This window comes from Dipodomys ordii, unplaced genomic scaffold, assembly GCF_000151885.1.
Source record: "Dipodomys ordii isolate 6190 unplaced genomic scaffold, Dord_2.0 Scaffold1, whole genome shotgun sequence".
NCBI lineage: Eukaryota > Metazoa > Chordata > Mammalia > Rodentia > Heteromyidae > Dipodomys > Dipodomys ordii.
This window is the reverse complement of record NW_012267217.1, coordinates 22,161,671-22,183,119: the sequence shown is the minus strand read 5'-3', so window position 1 is coordinate 22,183,119 and position 21,449 is coordinate 22,161,671. Positions and strand designations below refer to the sequence as shown.

General features: G+C 38.3%; 1 protein-coding gene across 3 annotated transcripts in view; it reads left to right on the top strand.

Annotated features, from left to right (window-relative positions):
• The window catches only part of Epsti1 (epithelial stromal interaction 1 (breast)), a 92,879-nt gene that overhangs the window by 4,937 nt on the left and 66,493 nt on the right, over positions 1-21,449 (top strand). For all 3 annotated transcript variants that reach the window (XM_013011322.1, XM_013011331.1, XM_013011314.1), the window contains exons 2-4: positions 16,003-16,061; positions 17,971-18,054; positions 20,684-20,757. In XM_013011322.1, coding sequence (XP_012866776.1) covers positions 16,003-16,061; positions 17,971-18,054; positions 20,684-20,757 — 217 coding nt within the window. The remainder of the gene's footprint in view (positions 1-16,002; positions 16,062-17,970; positions 18,055-20,683; positions 20,758-21,449) is intronic.

The window sequence follows — 21,449 nt, the reverse complement described above, 5'->3', positions numbered from 1 at the left end:
TTACAGTCCCCAACAATTAATGTCTTTGGATTTATGTTGGATTTGAGGGAAAGTAGTGTTCCTTGGATAAATTTGGGTGTTCCATTGTTTGGAGAATATTTAGAATTGTAATATCCTCCTGAAGAAGAGATCCCTTAATTAGTATTTAACAACCTTCTTTATCTCTTCTCACTAATTTTAATTTGAAGTCTATTTTATCTGATATTAGGATTGCAACTCCTGCCTATTTATGGGGGCCATTTGCTTGTTAGATTTTGTTCCAGACTTTCACATGGAAAATGTGTTTGTTTTTATGGGCAAGATGTGATTCTTGAAGACAGCAGGTAGAAGGATCTTGCTTTTTAATCTAACTAGGCAGTGTATTAAGTCCGTTAATGTTGAGAGATAGGACTGAGAGGTATTTGGGAGTTCCTGACATTTTATCCACCTTCTTGGGGGTGTGACAACTGGGTTCTTCCTATGGTTCTTGGATTCTCAGTTTGGGTGGGGTTTCTTGACCTTTATTGTGGTTTTGTTGGTTTTCTCGGTGTAGGACAAGAACCTTTTGTAGGGCTGGTTTGGTGGAGATATATTGTTTCAATTTTTCTTTGCTATGGAAGGTTTTTATTTGATCTTCGGTTATGAAGGAGAGTTTAGCTGGGTACAGTCAGTATTCTTGGTTGATAGTTGTTTGTCTTTAGGGCATGGCATACATCATTCCAGGCTTTTCTTGCTTTGATTGTCTCTGCTGAGAAATCTGAGGTGATTCTAAGTGGTTTCCCTTTATATGTGATTGATCTTTTCTCCTTGACATTTATAAGGATCTTTTCCTTGGTCTGAATTGATCCTGTGCAGATTATAATGTGACAGTGGGATGTCCTGTTCTGGTCTGGTCTATTTGGAGTTCTAAAAGCTTCTTGTATCTGAATAGGCCTATCTTTTTCTTGTTTGGGAAGTGTTGCTTTTTTTTGAGTACTATAAATAGGTACTTACATAATGCTTTCTATTTAATTGTGTATTACATCTGCTAACTCAATCCACACAACAACTCTATAATAGAGGAACTCTAAGCTATAGGTAAGTATTTTAATTAAAAAAAACTTACGAAGTTTATGATCTCAGTGATGGACAGACATTTGTCAAGTAATTATACATGTGGACTCAAAGCTGGCATCTGACACTTTTGCTCATTGATGACATCACTTTTCCACCTGACCCATGCCTCTAACTCCACACATAGACCATTATGTACTATAAAATAATCTCAGGGTCTTAGCTAGTCTTGAGAACAGGAAAAATCTTTCCTAAGAAGTGATATTTGAACTTTGACCTATAGGATGAGAAAGTTGTGTGTGTGTGTGTGTGTGTGTGTGTGTGTGTATGTATGGTCACTGTTTTGAGATATGGTTTTGCATGTCACAAAGGCTAATCTCATACTCACAATCCACTTAGCTGTCTCCCAAGTACTAAGATTACAGGTGTCTAAGATTACCATGTCTGATCTACATTTGTTTTCCTACATCAAATCTTTTCAACATCAATTAACTGTGTGACACCAGCTGTCTTCCCCACAATTCAATTCTGACACTAACTACCCAGAGTGACTACAGATCCCCTCAAATTAAATGCTCAATCCTATAACACTGCTCCCAGTTGAGACTTCAGAGACCAATTACAAATGTGATCTCTTCCTACCTGTACTTGTGCTCATTAAAACTATACATCTGGAGGGACAATCAGTTTTCATGGCCCTTTGCTCACTCTTTTGAGCAGCCTCCACTTCCTCTTTGTCAAACAAACTTGTTTTGAACTTACTATACAAAAACCTATAAATTTGGAGATTCCCAAACACTTTTCTCTTCATCTTAGGTCTGATGATTCACCCAAATGAATCCCAAACTCACAGAAGCCACTCCACATAGAATTCTTGTTTATTATAAAAGATTCAACTCAGGAACAGCCAAGTGCAAGACATTCACAGGGTGATGTACTGGGGAAGAGATGGAGAGCGGTGTGCGGATAGCTTGTATGTTATCTGGGTTGCTCCACTCTCCTATACCTTATGTATTCACCATTCTGGATCTGGAAGCTCCCAAGACATGAAGGCCCTTCATAGAGGCTTCCTGTGTATGCATATTGGTTAAATCTTGGCCATTGGTAATTTTATTCCACCTCCTACCCTTCCTTTGCTCAGAGTTGGGGTGGGGCTGAAAATTACAAGTATTTAATTATAAAATAGATTTTTCTTGATGCCAGATTCCATCTTCAAACTATCTAAGGACCCTTAGCATCATGAAAAAAAATACCTATTCCAGAAATTCTAAGGTTTTGGGAAATTTGATGCTAGGCCAGAGACAATAACTGAATATTATTTATTTGTTTCTTTATTTATATAATACTGGGGTTTGAAATCTGGGCCTGGAACTTGCTAGGTCATATCTCCAGCTTTTTTCCCCCTTCAAATAAGGCCTCTGATATTTTTGCTTCAACTGGCATAGACTTCAATCCTCCTACTTCTATCTCATAAGTAGTTGGGACTACAAGACTATCTTGGATTTACAGATGTCAACTTCCATGCCTGGCTTGTTTTGAGCTGAGATCTCACTAAATTTTTGCTTGGGCTGATCTATAAGATCAACCCTCTCATCTTCTGCCTCCATGTCGCCAAGATTACAAGTGTGCGTCAACACATCTGGCTCCAAATACTCATTATTTAAATAGTAGTTCAATTGGCCCCTGTGGCAGTCAGAGAAACTTGTTTTGCAGAGATAGTGCTTTAGAATTTACTGTGGGGAGCATACCTATTTTCATCTCTTCTATCTTTTGTTCTCACTCTTCTACTGCCATCTTGCCAACTGCCTGTGCCTACACATAGGAGCCCCATGTGCCAGACTGTTATGTGCCATGTTCTAGCCTTATGGTAATCTGTTGAACTTTTCAGCCCAAAACTGTTCACTAATCTGTCCATGATATCCTGAGCATTGTAGCAGTTTGACCTCTTCCTGCTCAGTCTTTCCTCCTTATAACCCTTTCTTAGGTGCCAGATCAGCTCATGTTTTCCTGCCTGCTTTTTCTCCCTCCTCCTCTGTTTTTTACAAGCTATCCTCCCTCTCGCAATACAACCCTAGTGCATCTCTTATTCATACAACCTCACGTTGGCATTTGCTTCTTAGGAGACTTAGAGTTGATATCACCTTTATATTTTATGTTTTGTTGTTTGAAATAAGGTGTTGTTACATAGGACATTCTGGTCTCTGACTCACTAATATATATAGTCCAGGCTGGCCTGAAGGTTAAATGAGGGGAAACTCCCATTTGTGAATGTCTTTTATTTCTTACAGTTACCTTGTGGGATTCTTTTAAAGAATTAGAGTCTAAGTGGCTTTTCTAAAAATTCTACAGCCAATCCCTTAGTTGTAGGATAGACTTGTAAATGAAAACTGTAACAGGCGTGCTGCCTACTGTTGGTGCACTGTGTCCGTGTGGGGAGAAGATTTGTAGGTACTTGTCTGAGCGGAGTCTTGAGGAACAGGTAGGATGTAGCCAGGTAGATACTGAAACTTAAGATCTTACCTCAGACTTGTAAGTGCTGGAATTAAAGGCAGGTGGCTCCATACCTGCTCTAAGGGTTTTTACAACATACTATATGCTGACCACAACAGTGTCCTCCTGTTACCTCCTGTCCAACACTCACATGCAGATCTATGCAAATTGGGTTGATGCATTGCTCTTTTTTTCCTTATATTTGCATTGTAGTCTGAAGGCATTCTCTAGTTCTGTTAATTCAGCTTCAGTGTTTCTCATTAGCTCATTTTGCTTTGGGGAAGGAAATAAACTTTGTTATTGACACTTCTTTCTTCCCAAACTCTCAAGAGAGGCAAGGGAAAAATAAAGGACAAGCTTTGTAAGAACACTTATTAAAAGCTAGTCCCTGATGCGTTACATTTTATAAATCATGTTATATAAGATAGGATATAATTTAGTCATTATGTTTTAATATTAATTCAACTTTTATAAATAATGCTATTTAATGAATGCCAAAGCCTCACAGTATGGTTTCTTATGGCTAAGCTAGAACTTGACTCAATTTAGTTACATCAGAACTAGTCATATGAAATAGTCTTAAATTAGCTGCCAGGTTTTACAAAATCATCAACACCTATAAAAACTATATTCACTGTTTCTTCCTCACTGCAGCATACCAGATTTCAATTTCCTCTCTCCATATGATTATGAGAAAATAAGCTTTCCCCCCTAGATTCTAAATGGTAGGAAAGCATTAGGCTTATTTTTCTTTCTGGGAAAGGCAGAAGCTCCTTTTAGTGTTGGGAAATGATAATACATTGGAAGAGAAAATGGATGACTGGTTCTGGCTAGTAATTTTTCTGATGGCTCAATATAGGTAGCTATCCATTAAGAGGTTAGTTAACTCAATCCCTAAGCTCAAAAGTATTCACAAAGCTTGTAAAGATAACAATGAATAGTTCACTCTTCACAATAATAGTACAGTTTAATGAGCAGGGTAGGTATCTCAAATATTTCTAGTATCAAACTATCCTAAATAATTTAATAATATCCTAGAATCAAACTAATTAGTAGCACTTTTTAATTTTTATTTTTTGTTTTTGATTGTGGGGCCTGAATTCTGGGCCTGGGCACTGTTCCTCAGCTGTTCAGCTCAAGGCTAGTGCTCTACCACTTGAACCACAGCACCACTTCTGGCTTTTTCCTGCTTATGTGGTGCTGAGGAATCAAACCCAGGGCATCATGCATGCAAAGCATGCACTCTACCACTGAGCCACCTTCCGAGCCCCACACTTCTTTATTTTTGAAACAATAAACATGGTGAAACATTGCAAAACTGTTGTAGGCACAAAGTATATTAGTTGTGACTTAGAATAAACTGAAAACTGCTGGAAATAAAAAGAGTAACAGTTCTTCATATATCATCTCTCCTTGCCATGTTGAGGATTGAATTTAGGGCCTTGAAGCATACTAGCCAAGCGTTCCACTGCTGTTATATCACCGGGCCATTAGTGCTCATGTATCTGAATAATTAACCATGCAGGAGACCTTGTACTAAGCATGTCATCCACCTTATTGATTCTATCTTCAAAATAAACACTTGGCTACTTTACAAGTGATTGAATGATTTTCCAGGTTCTCGTTGCTTTTCTTAATCACAGGACCTGTACTCAAGTATGAGTCTATTAGCAAAGCCAGGGTCCTGACAGTGCTCAGCAACTGGAGGAGGATGTGAATTGCAGCCAGCCCATGTCCAGTCTGTGGTTTCCTATCCATTCCATGACAAGGGAAATGTCATAAGCTGAAGAGTATAAAGTAGAAACATGCATGTGATATTTATTTACATATGCAAATGAGAACTGTAACTTTTCCTCACACATCCCTATGCTTATGGCTAGTGCCCTATATGAAAAGACAGATGAAGACTATAGTGGGGAGGAGCAGTGAGACCACTCAGTCTGCAGTGAAAATGTAAAAGATTTTATTGAACGAAAAGTGCTGACGCGCCAGGACCGCACCTGGAGTTGGGATCCCAGTGCCAGCACATATGGGCTTTTAAGCATTTGGGGCTAGGGCGGGGAAAGAGGGAGGCTGGGTGTTGGTTTTAGCCAATGATTGTTACAAGAAATGCACACCTTAAGTTTAAATTTCCCGCCATGGTTTTGCTTGTGGGAAGCAGGGGAGTAGAACAAAGTGTGGTGATGGGCCACTGGGTTAGGGCTCCCATTGCTCAGAAAACAGCAGAAGCAGAGTTACAGAGTTACAGGGTTATGGAGTTAGAGTTACAATTACAATTACTAGCTAAAGTAATGAGTTACCAGGAAAGTCTTATCCACAGCACACTTACATTTATATCTTAAAAACCATTCATTATCCATTTTATACAACCTAAGTCAAATATCATATTCCATCTTTAGGTCCTCCACCATTTCAAGACAAAAGCATTCAAGTTTATTTGATGTAATTTTATGTGACATGAGAAGTTTGGATCTTCAGAAATGAAAACCCACACATAAAAAACATCATTTATTACTATTATTATTACTTTGAGATGGAGTCTTGACCTCATCACCAGTTCAGCTACCTCAGCCCCTCAAGTGCTGGGATTAGAAACATGGACCACCACGGTTGTCAAGAAATTTTCTTTCGATGCTTAGGTTTGATGAAGCGTAGACAGTTCTGTGGAGGTTATGACTGGTTAGACAGTAGAAAGACTTAATGACAATAAATTATAGACCCATGACAAGGCCTGTTTTTTTCAGATTCTTCATGTTTCTGGATCCTCATTCATTTTTCTGGGTATAGGGAGGATTCTTCAAAATGAGGTCCTGAAGGCCTTCTTGGGAGAAAGTTTAAACAATTCTACGGCCTACTTCAAGGGCTAGGAAAGATCAGATAGACCTTCTTGCTTCTGCTGTTTTCTCAAATGCCAAGGCACTTCACTTAGGGGCAGTCTATCTTGAGCCCATCACAGCTTTAAAAATGATTTAGTTAAAAAAATGTCTACAAGAATCAAGTTTCTATGAGAACTGGTTTTTTTGTTGTTGCTGTTTTTCACAAGTGTCAGAGTTTTGTGGTCTCCCGGCTAGACCAGCTCTCTCACTGTCGCCATTTCTGACTAACCTCAAACACACAATGACTTCCTGTAAAATATTTTCAGATCTCACCACCATCCTATCGTGAACAATTAATCTGTCTTACATTATGACCCTGTACACTTCTGGGTATAGAAGGTGTGTGTGTGTGTGTGTGTGTGTGTGTATGGAGACATTTTGCGAAACAATTCTCACCCTTATTACATGTGCTATACTCTGACATTCTTTATTTTTATTCACTACAAATAGATCCATTGAATTGATTTCATAACCTATGAGAGGTAGGTTACCACCTACAGTTTGAAAGTAGTTCTATGCATGGAAGAGTTGTTAGAATGGCTGGAAAGAAGAAATTTCAGTTTGATTAAATAAAATTTGCCTTTCTGTTTGTGGGGGAGGGTAGAGATTGGGGTCTTGTTTCCACCTTTTGGGGGGCTGCATTTTGCTCCTTGATATGATGTGCATTTGTAATATGCCAAGTCTTGGGGAGCAATCATTTTTCTTTCAAATACTGTATCATCAAAAATGAATGGATATTTTTCATGAAGTCTTTGACAGCTAAACCAGTGAAACAATAAATCAACAGGATGATGAAAGCTCAAAAACACATAATACCTATAATAATCAGCTGAAGTACAGCCGAAATGAGAAAAAAATGAAACTTAGCTCAATTACACAGTAAGGTTACTTATTCAGAGTCAGTAGAGTGCTGAAAGGTGATACATATTGTTAAGGTTAATTGCATCTATTCAGAATGTATTTGAATCTGAAACAAAAGCTTAAGACAAAAAAAAAAAAAACCAAAGGGAAAAGATTGCCTTTGAAGGATCTGTTCTATATAAAAAAAATCAGTTGATGAGGGTTCCTTTGTTCTGTAATGTTTATAATTCTACCTCCCCCTCAACCCTGCAATATGAAGCCTTGAAAGGCAATCCATTAAAGTCCTGTAGAAAAGCTGTAGTAAAAGTCAAGGACTAGAATAAGATGGGGTGTTTCATGCCTTTAATCCCAACATCCAACACTCTGGAAACTGAGACAGGAGGATCCTGAGTTTGAGTTCAGCCTGGCCTACATAGTCAGACTCATCTCAAGCAAGACAAAACAAAGAAACAAAAAACAACTAACCAACCAAATAAAAAATATTACAGCCATTATGCCTTTTGATTTGAACTGTTAAGGGGAAGGCATGGTTAGGAGAAGGTACACTCTGTCTCATCTGTACTTTAAAATGTGATTACTGTGTATTACACATCCAGGTACTGGTTTGTACATTCATTCATTATTTCATCATAGAAACCACTGTTGTCCTCACAATGGAATCCTAGATAACACCACCTGGTTAGTACTCTTTCTAAAAAATGCTTAACCTATTCCCTAAATCACTCTGTGGTTCATTCTGTCAAACAGTTCACCTGAATGCTACAATGACAAGTGTCAGAGAAAGATAAAAGTCAAAGAACTTGTCCTAGACAGAGAGTTGAGTTCCTGATAAGAACCTGGATGAGGTGAAGTGGAAGGAATATTTAGATTCAAATAATTTGGAACGTGGAATATAATTAGATAATGTCATGTTAATAATAAAGAGAATATCTTTGTTCTTTGGAGATACTTGCTAAAATATTCAGGAGTCATGGGTTGTGATCCTGCAGTTAACTTTCCCACTAGAAGGGAAGACAGGGGAGAGGAGGGTAGGAGAGGGAAAAGAGGGCAAGTGAGACAGGGAAGACATGTGTGCAACATATTGAGATGAGGTAAATACAAGCAGATAGTAATTAGGTACTCATTTTACTAATGGTTTAATTTTGCTCATTAGGCTTTTGGAACCTGGAAACATTGTCACAAATTTGTATGTTTATTATTTGTTTAATATTTGCAAGACTGGTGATCTACAATTTGAAATATACCTCCAGAGTTGATTTTTTGCTGGTTATTTCTGAGATGAGGACAGCCTGGGCAGAAAAGTCTGGGAGACCATAACTGATCTTGAACCAAGATTCTTCTTTCTCAGCCTCCCACGTAACTAGGATTATAGTCTGGAACCATTGTTACTCTGTCACCATCACTAGGTATATTAAATTTTAATAAACTAAGGAACAAAGCTTGGGCTTCGAACTGTGCTAACATCTGCAGGATATGAATACTTCTGTATGTATGTATTGGTGTCAGTACTGGGGCTTGAACTCTGGGCATGGTTGCTGTCCTTTGAGCTTCTTTTGCTCAAGGATAGCGCTCTACAACTTTAGCCACAGCTGTATTTCTGGCTTCTTTGAGTTAATTGGAGATGAGATTGTCATGGAATTTCCTACCTGGACTGGCTTCAAACCTTGATTCTCATAACTCAGCCACCTGAGTAGCGAGGATTTCAGGCATGAGCCACTCTCACCCGGCTTATTTATTTCATTTTGAAGATGTATTTCACTCTGTGAAATCACTCTTGAGATCCAAAGTAAAGAATCAGGAATGAGGATATATATGTAGAAGGAAGAGTCAGTGAGAACCACATGTAAAAATTATTTAGAAAAACTAAATTACACACACACACACACACACACACACACTTGCAAAAAGATGCAGCATAGGGATTAGATCATAGTGTAAGAGAAGTTGTAGTAGTGGTTCAAGATGAGTCTCTATTAAACTTTTGTTATATATAGTTATATTTGTTGCAGGTAACATCAGATCCTCTATAGGTAGCCTGAGCAAAGCTTTGTTCATTTATCACCTATAAAGTAAAGGCTCATGGTCCATGGCTGACACAAGTAATAGGCAATTAGAATAGGGTATTTGTTGTATACTGGTATAGTTCTAAGCATTTTTAATTGGAGAGGTATATAATGGTTGTCACCATTTTCATCTATAAAACAGATGAAACAATAGAACAGTTAAGCCATTGATCAATAGGAATGAACATAATTAAGGTTTGAAGCCTGAAAGGCTCCTGGATTAGCACCCATGTGTTGTTTCAATTAGAGATACCAGACTATTTCTGACTTTCCTTATTGCCAGTCTTAAGGTATAACATATATTAAACTTCCCTCATTGACTAAGATAGCTGCTTGAGCCCTCCACGAAGGGAGAAAGCAACAAAATGCTTTCCTTGCCTATATGACTCCATTTCAGACTGCTTTTCTGGATATTCCTCTCAATTTCTTTCATTTAATTACAAGATTATATTTAGCTATAAAGACTAGGACCTGCTATATTGGCACATTGTCAACTTGAATAAAGAAAGGCATATATTAATCAAGAGAAAGTGTAAAGGAAAACTAGGATGGTCCAGCATCTCTTCTAGTTTAAGAACTGAAGAGAATCAGCAGCCATGAGTGGACTATATAAGCACATGATCCACTGTCTATGGGACATGGAAATGAAAATGGGAGATCTAAGGGAGAGAAATTGAAATGTAGTTCACATTTCTGCCCAGAGAATTGACTTCAGAGAATTGTTAGAGTTTCTTTCCAAAAATTGCTCGCTGAAAAGCTTTATGCTTCACAGAGTCTGCAGGATTATTTATAATAGTGGCTATCTGAAACAAATGCAGCCATGACACATCCAGGCTGCAAAATATTCTGCAGCCATTTAGTACTAAACAGGCTATATATATATCATTGAATTGGGGAAACCATTTACAAAGACATAAAAACTATAGTTAAAATATTGCAGGCTGAATTATGATATGGACAGAGTATAGACTGGATGGAAATTTAACCCAAAGAAAACTCTTCATTGAAATCCTCAAGAGTTGGGATTACAAATGACTTTTAAAGCATTTTTAAAAGTATTTTTTCTGACTTTTTGTATGAGTATGTTCCTTTTCCAATAAAAAATAGAAAGGATCTTGGTCTTAGATAGTCATATAGATTTAAGTATACTCCATGCTACATCTAGAGTTTTTATTAAGCTATACATAACGGGAGCAATGCCTAAGACCTGGTCGCAGTCAGCTTTACTAAATAGGCATTTGATAAGTAAATAGATTTGATGATGTTGTCAATTTTTTTTGTTATGCTATTCTTTAAAAGAACATTCATCTGCCCTATTCTCAGTGGAAATGACAGTCCTCCAAAGGGCTTTCTGAACTCAAATGTTTTGTTGGATGTCAAAGTCCTCTACTCTTTAACCTGGGCTATGTTTTTTTATTCTTCAAATTTTTGTTGTTTGTTTTCTTTCCAGACAAGGTCATGCTATGTAGTTCAGGCTGGTCTCAAAACTACTGGACTCAAGCATATCCAACCAACCCGGATGGGTTTTTATTTTACTGAGCACATGAGAGATGGGATATAAGCTTGCCCAGCTAGCTGAAATGCTTGTTGAACCATGATCCTTGGTAGGGGTTACCTTCACCTGAAAGCCAAGGCACATTTTTCTAATTTACATAAACTTGCCATGTCTCACTGACATGAGGATCCTGGGATGTGTGTGCATGAACCTGTGCACACCTATTTTCTTGATCTCCATTAAGCCATCAGATCAACCAAGGCCCTGGTGATTTGTTGCTAGCAAATCTCTACCCTCTGACTATCAATTTTGGCCTTCTCATAGAAGCTAGGAGTCGTTCTCATTAAAGAATGAAGCAACTACAAGTATGTATGAGCTGCTTGGGTGGTAGTGAATATTTTAGGTTTCATGAGTTCTGGGACCAAAGAAGAAAAGTGAGGCCATTCACACCCGAAGAGTGGAATGCTGGGTCAGGGGTTGGAAGTAGCCCTGGTGAAAGATGGGTGTGTCAGAGGGTGATTTACTCAGCCCCATCTTGTTATTTTCTTGTTTTGCTTGGGAATTTAGTCTGTTTTATAAAAGAGGGACTTCCAGCAACCTAAGTTTTGACTCCTGTGGATTAAAAACAGTAAAGCTTCTGGTTCTTACATTAAAGATCACATACTAAAGGCAAAATAGAATCCTTGTTATTTAGAAAAATATCTAGTACCTTTCATCACTCCAAAATCCTTTTTTCCTCCAATCATGCCCAAAGACAAAATTTTCGTGAACTATAAAAACATCAAGCCAGTGGTTTTTGTTTTTTTGTTTTTGTATTTGTTTTTTTAAATAGGACAATAGACTTGATATGTCTACTACTGGGTTTGAAGTAATCTGTAACTTTCTTGACCACCTCCTTCTGAATTTCTATTCTTGACTACATTTCTTTTTCAATCAGACCTGTACTGTTTCTAATTAGAAATTTAAATTACATCTGGTGCAGTTTGCACACTCCAGGGGATATATTTATGTAATACCTTTAGCCAGCCAAGATATTTTTCATAACTTCAATATAACAGTTTTTCGTAGAGTGCTTACGGATGAGATTTTTATAAAAACAGCACAAGAATGTACATGTGAGAGGCAGTTGTGTAACTCAGAGACTTCACAGGGAAACGTGTCTTGCATCCTTTTTCCTTTCTTTTTCTTTCCTTTATTGTGCAGAAAGACATTTCTCTTTGTCTCGAGTTACTCTTTCCAAATGTTATTTGGTCTGTCTCAGTGCTGTTAAGAAGTGAAAATAATCATACCAGTTGAGACATTTCATTAAATTTCAATGAGATAATTAAGGAAACTCATTTAAAAAAACATATATTTGTTTCAGTAGTTTGAATGTTGCTTAATCAGGAAATGACCAGAATGCTAAAACTAGGTAGCTTGGCTTTGTCCAGATAAGTAGCTTTGGATAGAGGGAAAGCTGCAAAGGCTAGAATGGCAAAGGCCTTTGCTGTGGGTGGAAACTAATTGGTTGATATCATTAATAAATGATGCTTCCTATTCATGTCAAGAAAAAGCTAAGAGCAAAGGGATGAATATTTTTATCATGGCATTATACTCTGACACACAATATTTTTTTAAAGCATATCCTTAGATTTTATCTCCTTTTCTTACTGCAAGTAAGAGGAATGAAAGCTAAATTACTTGGCAATGCTTTCTTGTGAATTTTATAAGATGTTTTAGATTTGGCATTATTAGCCAATAAAATATTGCTAAGGAGTTTGCCAATGTATTCCCTAACAGAGAACATATTTTACTAGGACCATGAGTAAAAATATGGTTGATCAAAATCTCTCCTTCCTGGTCTAGGTAATTCATTTCATTGCTCGGCTGTCTTTGGGTGCTGTAAGCCTCTACACACTGGCCAGAGATTGTATGCAGTCCTATATCTAAGATTGCCCCCATAAAATCTGAGACCAAACAGAACAGAGGAAAATAAGCTCATAGTCATGCTGCTGGCTGTGCAGTAAGCTCTTTGTTTCCAACCCAGGAGTCTGTGTCTTCTGCCAGAAGGTCCAGTATCAGATTTAATTACAGATTTATTCTTTTCAAACCTATTCCAAAATTTTCATAAGAATTAAAATTTTCTGTGAAGCATTCTTTGCAAATGTTTGGCCAAGAAACATTTTTTGCTATTCCAGGGTCCATCTAGCTTTAACCTGCTCTTCCCTGAAATTTTCTTTTAAATAATTAAAAAAAAATATCTTGGGGCTGGGACTGTGGCTTAGTGGTTGAGTGCTTGCCTAGCAGGCATGAAGCCCTGGATTTGATTCCTCAGTACCACATACACAGAAAAAACTGGAAGTGGCACTGTGGCTCAAGTGGTAGAGTGTTATCTTTGAGCAAAATAAGCCCAAGGACAGTGCCCACGCCATGAGTTCAAGCCCCGGACTGGCAAAAAATAAAGTGTCTTTAAGTAGTTTTACAAAGGGGGTTTCAATTCAGCCTGTCAGTTTATTAATATGATGCACCTTGATCAATGTCACCCCTTTCCTGAAGTTTCTTACCCCTTTGGGTCTTCTGAAAATCTTCTCTGCCATGAATCTTAACACTTGTTTGGACAGCTTTGTGCTCTGGTCTGATGTTTTATTTTGTTTTGTTTTTAAATTGTTCCTTACTAATGTGTAAGTTTTGTTACAGAGGTTGCTTATTATTTTGGTAGCTCCCCATTAGCCTTCGGCACAATAAGTCCCTAACGAGTATTCAGATAAATGGTCACATTCTTTAGAATCTACTAAGGGGCTGAAGTTAAGGGGTCGTCATATTTTATGCTTTTTATGTTGAATTGTAAAGCTTACTGCAGACAGTTTACTTGTCTGTGTCAAAAGTCCTGGGTTGATTCTCAGCCTGATTGTTTAATTAGCCTAGAGATCTTTAGGACATGATTTATCTATGTGTCTTCATCAATATTTTAAAACTTGATATATATACATATAGATAGATAGATAGATTTAATTCCTAATACCTTTGTAATATATTAATATATAATTTAATATAAAACTATCAATCTCACTATATTAATATACATTAATATATAATATATATCATTATATATGTGACATTAATTAATCCCCAAGTTCCCTTTTAGTGGAAGTGTTCTTTATTCATAACTTTCATGCTGCTATAACTAAATACCCAATATTGGATAGTGTTTAAGTAAAGAGGTTTATTTAGCTCACAATTCTGGTGGGTAGAGAATTCAGATAGCATGATGCTAGCATCTCATGAGGGCCTATGGCTATATGTCATCACAAGAGAGTAGCAGAAAGGGAAGTAGACACATGCAAAAGACCAGGCATATGGATGGCACCATTTTATCACAACAGTCTCAATTCATCCAGTCTAGTGAGTCTTAATCCATTTATGAGATTTGGGCATAAATTCCTTCTGAGAGTGGGGTCCCCATAGCTCACTTGCTTTTCAACATGTCTACTGAGCCCCTCAACATGAATTTTGATGGGGACCAGTCTTAATTTGAACCATCACAGACAATGTACTGATCTACTGTAATTGTTTTCCAAGTGTGGTGGTATCTAGGCCAAGAATGTCGGCATCAGCTAAGAAATTGTTAAAAATGCATGCTATTGAAACTTACCACAATGCTACTGAATCAGAAACTCTGCCCTTTACTACACATGCCAGAAAATCCTCTGGGTGAGTCTATGAGTAGTATGAGTAGTCTATGAGAACTGCTGACCTGAACATAGGTTCTTGCTGTAGCAAGAACCTCGGCACTACTACCTTTGTAGCATACATTGAAGATGGTGCAGCAATTTCATGGTTAATCTTAAATCTAGCATCCCATGTTTAAGGCTCTGTGGAATGGCTCACCACTGCATCTAACTCAAGTCTCCAGGTATGAGCTATAGCAGAATTGCAGCTCCTGAGCTCCTGTAAAGAACTGGCAACTGAGGAGTGAAAAAAAGTCTTTCTTCCTGTGAACAAAGAATGTGAAATGGATAAGGGATTAATTTCCAGTGGCAGTCTTCTAATTCTGTATTCATTAAAGTGTATGCATGCTAGGCTACCCATGCAACTTCTGCTGATACACGTCAGGTAATTGGGTACCCAGTAGCCCCATTTGCATGCAAAGGTGGTTGCTCACCTCACATGTACATGGCTAAAATGAAAGCCCACTTTAATCTGGCTGAAGGTTATATGCTAGCAAAACCATGCACTAAGGAAGAAAACAGCTTCGGTTAATCAGCACTTTTGGCTTCTGCTGTGCTGCCTCTCGGCCAATTTGCCCTATTGAAATGGTACATTCCAAGTTGCAGAGAGACTTCAAAGACCATCTAGCTGTGTTCATCTACAGCATTTCCTCTAAAACTGTACCCACATGTATACTACAGTCTGTGGCTGTGCTATATTTCTGCTTTATGAAGTATTCGTGTGCTAGTGGGACAGCACACATCAGCCACCACTCAGTCCAGACTCACAGCCGGCATCTGCGGCATCATTTTTATTTCATTTCTGCCCACATTTCATCATGTAGGCATTTTGTGCTAGGCACTGTGCCACAGAGCTGGCACATCTTATCAATCCAGTCTTACCTTCTGCCCTCAAAAGCTCCCTGTATTTTAAGTATTTTAGTGTCCCTAGTATCACAATGTTACACGAAATCTCTGCTTCTCCAAGCTCTTGATTATTCTCCACCTGTGTTCAGGTTTATAAAACTCCAAGCCTAAAAGCACAAGATTGTGGCCAGTTGGCCACTCATCTTCAAGAGAGAGCAGCCGCAGGGACACAGCTGGTAACCCCAGTTGATGGGAACAAAGGAAGCACTAGGGTTAGAAGAGGTCATTGTTTAAAGGGCTTTAACTACATAGGCCACCTGGAGGAGCAATGGAGTCTTCAATGGGCAGTCTACCAAGAAGCAATGGAGAAGCAGTGCTCCCAAAAACTTGTCCATCCAGCTACTGCTTTATAGGTCCATACCTGACAGTGTGCATTTGAATGACTTTAACAACTAGAGCATAAACTGTTCCCAGAGAGCAGGCCTGGATCTTAAGATTACCTTCCATTTCTTCCTCAGTGCCTACCTAATGATGAGTGGACTAAATCCAGTGTATCAGGAGAAAGATGGTGGCTTAGATATGTTAGTAGCTTTTCGTGACAATAACCATTTTCCCCTACTTCTTCATTCTAGTGCAAACGCATATACCTTGATAGCACCGAATGAAAAACGGAGACAACAGATACAAAGGAGTATGTATACGTATTCAGCTGCCACTTAGCATGCTTTTGGTGTTCTTTATAGTTGGTTTATTTTTGTTTTCTCATTTACATACACTCTCCAGATCTTTCCCATGTCTTCTTTTATAATGTTACTGGTTTTAATTCTACCTCTAAAGTTGTTCTGTTTTTAGCCCTTCTAAATTTATTTATAGTAGTAATGGCACCACATGATGTGATTATAAATCTTGTTTTTCTGTTGGGCCTAAGTACAGACATCTTATTGTGGAAATAATAAGCTAACTGCTCATATTTTTATGGCACTGTGAATCCTTTTTTTTTGAGGTGGATTTTGCTCTATAGCCCAAGCTATTTTGTCCTCCTAAGTGCTGAGATTACAGGTTTGAGCCACTATATCCAGCCTTTTAATTCTTTTGATTTGTGTAATTTGTCTTGTCTTTGGATTTAACTTCTTTGAGGGAAGGGAGCACATTTTACTTATTTTCTACACAGTGTTTCATTAAAATACAGCAAATATATATGCTACCTTCTGTCATTATAGTTTTATCTTTTTTTTTTTTGGCTGCTGTGGGGCTTGGACTCTGGGTTTGGGCGCTATCCCTGCGCTCTTCAGCCCAAGGCGAGTGCTCTACTGCCTGAGCCATAGCACCACTTCCAGTTTTCTAGTGGTTAGTTGGAGATAAGAGTCTCACGGACTTTTCTGTCCGGGCTGGCTTTGAACCATGATCCTCAGATCTCAGCCTCCTGAGTAGCTAGGATTACAGGCGTGAGCCACCAGGACCAGGTGAGTTTTATCTTTTTAAGTATAGGGAGGAGAGCTAAAGTTCTTAGTTGATAGGAAACTTTGAGACTTGTTCACATCAAGCTGCGATGCCAACACTGAAATTCTATGCTGTCATTGTAGGAAATTCAATTTTTTAACTAATGATGAGCTAGCATCGAAAGAACCCTCACTAACAAAGAGGAGGCAACAATGCTTGATAAGAAATGTACTCGTTATCTTGCCCATGTAATTGTAACTCCTCTGTACGGTATTCTTACAATAAATAATAAAAATAAAAATATATAAAAAAAAGAATCCCCACCAGACAAGGGACCCTCTGGATGGAACAGTGCATCAGCACTGAATTATAGCTCTTCAGTGGGAACTGCAGGCATCTGCAACAGAGCCCCAAAGATTTTGGCTCCTTACAAGTCTTTGCCTTAAATGCTTAACAGGAGTTTACATCTCAGTGTGGCCTTAAGTTTGATATATTTTGGAATTTTCCTTTTCTAGTTAAAAAGTTTCATAAATGGGCACTAAAGAATTGGTCTAATGGGTTTGCCAGGAGGGCCTAAGCTAGAGGAACAGAACTAATATCTCCCTGGCGCCCCCTGCTGTCACAAAGAATAAGTTCTTGCCAATGAGCTCATTCCCCTGGAAGCAAACTATTTGACTAGTGGTCCAGAATGCTGGGACCCAGAGCAGAGGCAGAGCTCTCACTCCCATATGGTTGTAGTGGGTCTGGAGAACACTAAAATGCATCAAATATAGGCATAGGAATTCTCTGGAGATACATATTGACCCATGTGACAGATGCATATTCTAGTTTCCCACACATTTGGTATAGGAAACCTTTAAAATGAACTTCCTGTTGGGCTTGCAGAATGCCAGAATTAGAGGAAAAACTGCTCTTGTTTTGGTGGGACATCAGGATGTTTCTCAACTGTGTACACTCTTCACAGACACTTGGGAAGTGTCTTAGGTGTGAATGACTCCCGGAAGGTAGGGCTGACAGGTAATTTTCTTTTCCTGGAAATCTTATCCATTCATACTAGTATGTGATGGATTGCTATCTGGTGGCTGTTTCTTATGCATTAAAATGACTCCATTTTCTTTCGGAACCCTACTAATTGATCTGATATTTCTTACCTGGCTTAGTTGCTGAGCAAGAGCTGGCTAACCTTGAGAAATGGAAGCAGCAGAATAGACCAAAACCAATTCACCTGGTGCCAAGGCGGCTGGGTAAGCAGGTGGGGGCAAAAGGGCCACCTACACACCCTGTGGGCACCTGTGTATGTCTGCCTTTGTATATTAGAGAGATGGTTTGGGTAATCCTACCGTTTGGGATGGGATGCATTTGACTCTGAAACATTTCAGTGTGCAGGCATATTATTTCTAGTCTTCTGCAAGTAACAAATGATGAGGCCACACTTGTATGAGAATAAACTGATGGCTTAATTGCTAAATAATTTAGAGCCTCTTTGATGATCAGCTCTGAAGAAAGCTTACCTGGGGCGCTGCATATGCCCTGTCATAGCACCAGTCTGAGTGAGAGGAAAAGCTCTCACAGCATATTAATCATGGCACTTAAATGCTAATGTGAAGAAAAATGAAGGGAGAGTCAATTCCAGGAGCAAGAGGAGCGTGAACTGGGGACACAGTGGTTGGTATAAAGATAAATGTGACTTGGGTGTTCATTGTGGGGACAGAAAGAGACCATTGGGCTATGAGAACAGGTGCTGCCAGTGTGATGAATTGTCTGGGCCACCTCTGCAGGGTCTGAGCCATTCAAGAGGAAGATACCTAACGGGGACTCATTCACCTCCTTTCTTTCTTTTCTCTATCACCACCAGCTAAAGGGCTGGACACAGATCTCATTGATCAAATTCATACAAACTTGTCTTGAGTCAGGTCAGGTTTATTTACTCTCCTGGTAGTTTTAAAGAAGATTTTTTTCTAGGATCTCAGGAAAATAAGCTAATTTGAAGCTACCTAGTATTATCATGAACATCCCATTGCATTTTGTGAAAAAGATTAAGGTCAAATGTCACCTTTCCTCCTTGTTTGTCATCATCTCTCCTTGGTTTCTCTGAGAGAGATGATATACTCTCGGGCAGCTCTGGACATTATGAATGGCTCTTGGCCGACTCTTTGTTCTCTAGATGGTGCTCAGAGAGGTATTTCTCTAAGATGGCTTTAGATTGACACTCTCAGTCATGAAATCCACATGGACATTCCAAAACATACTAGTATACTTGTCTCTCCACCAACCATGAGAAAGCAGGCTGTTTACAATGTGGCCACTGCTTGTTGAACATCACCAGAGTATCCAACTGAAAACCATCTTGTACCTTCTAGCATTGGCTTTTCTTAGCATCTCTCATACCCTGAGGAATGCTGGGCTACAGCTGATTAAACTTTCTTGCTTATTTTTTCTAAATAATTTTCTTTCTCCACACATGCCTACAGGGGAGATGGAATGCAGAAAGACAAAAGTCCTCAGGTTTCTCCATCCCTTTGACCTGTTTTATAGGCTGAAGGCTGTTGTCAGTGAAGACTCTCCAAACAGATTTTTAATTCCTTTTGCAGATCTTTCTTTGTTTCATTTTGGAATTTGGAGCAGTTGGGACCTATTGTCTTTTTAGCCTTGGCAGACAATGAGCACAATTCTCATTTTAAAATTTCTATTAATAGAGTATTTAGAATTGGCCAGGTATTATGGGCAGGGAAGGGACCAAAGGAATAGAATAAATTCTAAAATATGTTGGACTTGTCAATGAGGTTTGAACAAAACTTGAAAACATTTGGACACTTAGACTTTCTACTTCTCTCAACTTCCCCCCTCCCCACTTTTCTACCACTTAAAACGTTAGAGTAGTTTAGGAAATAGAGAATAGCTACAACAATAGATAGAGGCTTCAATATTCATGTTCTTTCTGTCTGATGTCCCACAAAAGTGACTGAATAGCCCCAACTAAATAGGATTTGTTATATCTTTTGAGACTCAGAAGAAAACTTTACTGTGCCTTTGTCAGTTGAATGATAAAACCTAGATTGACGGCAAATGGTTTTGAATGCATCTTCTCAGATCTGACACTTGTCATGACCAAAGCCCCAGAATGTGATTTCAGAGGTGTCTTTCTAATATGAATGCCAAGCTTGTATAAACACAGAGAAATCCCTAAGTGTGCATGCTTAGGAGATGTACAATCTATGAGGACTTCTGGCCCCAACATATTTTAGTTGAAGAACAAGAGCAAGCAAATATTTCTTTCCTTGTTGTCTTCTTGAATACCTGATGAAAGAAGAATAAATAGTATGGATTGATAGTTACTAGCTGGAATATTCCCATTGTATTTTGGAGACTAGATTATGAAGAGTAAATACTTGTATAGTAACAGGAGCTAGAGGATTTCTTGAGCTTTATTGCATGAACATAAGATAGTAAAGGTTAAAGAAGTAAAAACACACACAACACTGAAGCATTATTGGGCACTATTTCTGTTAGGATAATGAATGGCCATATTTAAGTAGGAGAAATATTATAGAATCTCTAAGACTGGATATACTTATTATTCTTCAGGATGGTGCTTCACTTATGATATCCATTTAAGAAAAACTTTAATGACCTACTGGCTGAAAATCCTTGGCATTATTATCTTTTTAAGACATGATCTCATCATTTTTTGTCTGGCTGTATTTCTCTTTTAAAGGAATGACCATTCTTTATCTTAACTAAGATAACTGGTTGCTGTCTTATTTCCAGGGGTAGGGAATTGTTAAGGAAGTTCATGCTATAAACTTAACTTGTACTTGTCTTTAATGACTGACATCCATGTTTTGCCTTCATGGTTTTTCCCTCCTCAATTAGGGGGAAACCAATCAGAGTCTGAAGTGAGGAAGAAGCAACAACTCCAACTGATGCAATCTAAATATCAGCAAAAGGTCAGAACTCATCTCTTTTGGTTTAATTTTATCAGAGAATTTGAGTACCATAATTTAATGAACAACCATAAAATAATGTGGTCACTTTATCAACTCTTGGCTTTTTTTCACTCAAGGCTGGTGTTCTACCACTTGAGCAAAGCTCCACTTCTAGCTTTTTCTAGTTAATTGGAGATAAGAGTCTCAGGATTTGTCTGTTTGGACTGCCTTCAGATTGTAATCCTAAAATCTCAGCTTCCTTAGTAGCTAGGATCATAAGAACCACCAGTGCCCAGCAAAAGCATAAAATCCTTAAACCAATGCAAAATACAACTCTTAAAATGGAAGTCACAAAGTGAGAAGCAAAGAGAAATACCTAGAGTTTTTATCCAAGCCATGCATGTATTAGCATGACCTTTGATTAAAGTTAATTTTCCCTAAATAATTATATATTAACAATACTGTATTTTAAATGTGTTTGAACTAATTGGATTTGCACTAGTCAATCATGGAAATAATATGTAAGAAAAATTTTAAGATACACAGTGATTTTTTATAGTGAACACTATGAAGGTTTTGTTGTTGTTATGTGCACACATGTGTGTGTGTGCTGGTCCTGTGGCTTGAATTCAAGGCCTGAGTGCTGCCCCTGAGCTTTGTTTGCTTAAGGCTAGTCCTCTACCATTTTAAGCCATAACTTCACTTTTGGATTT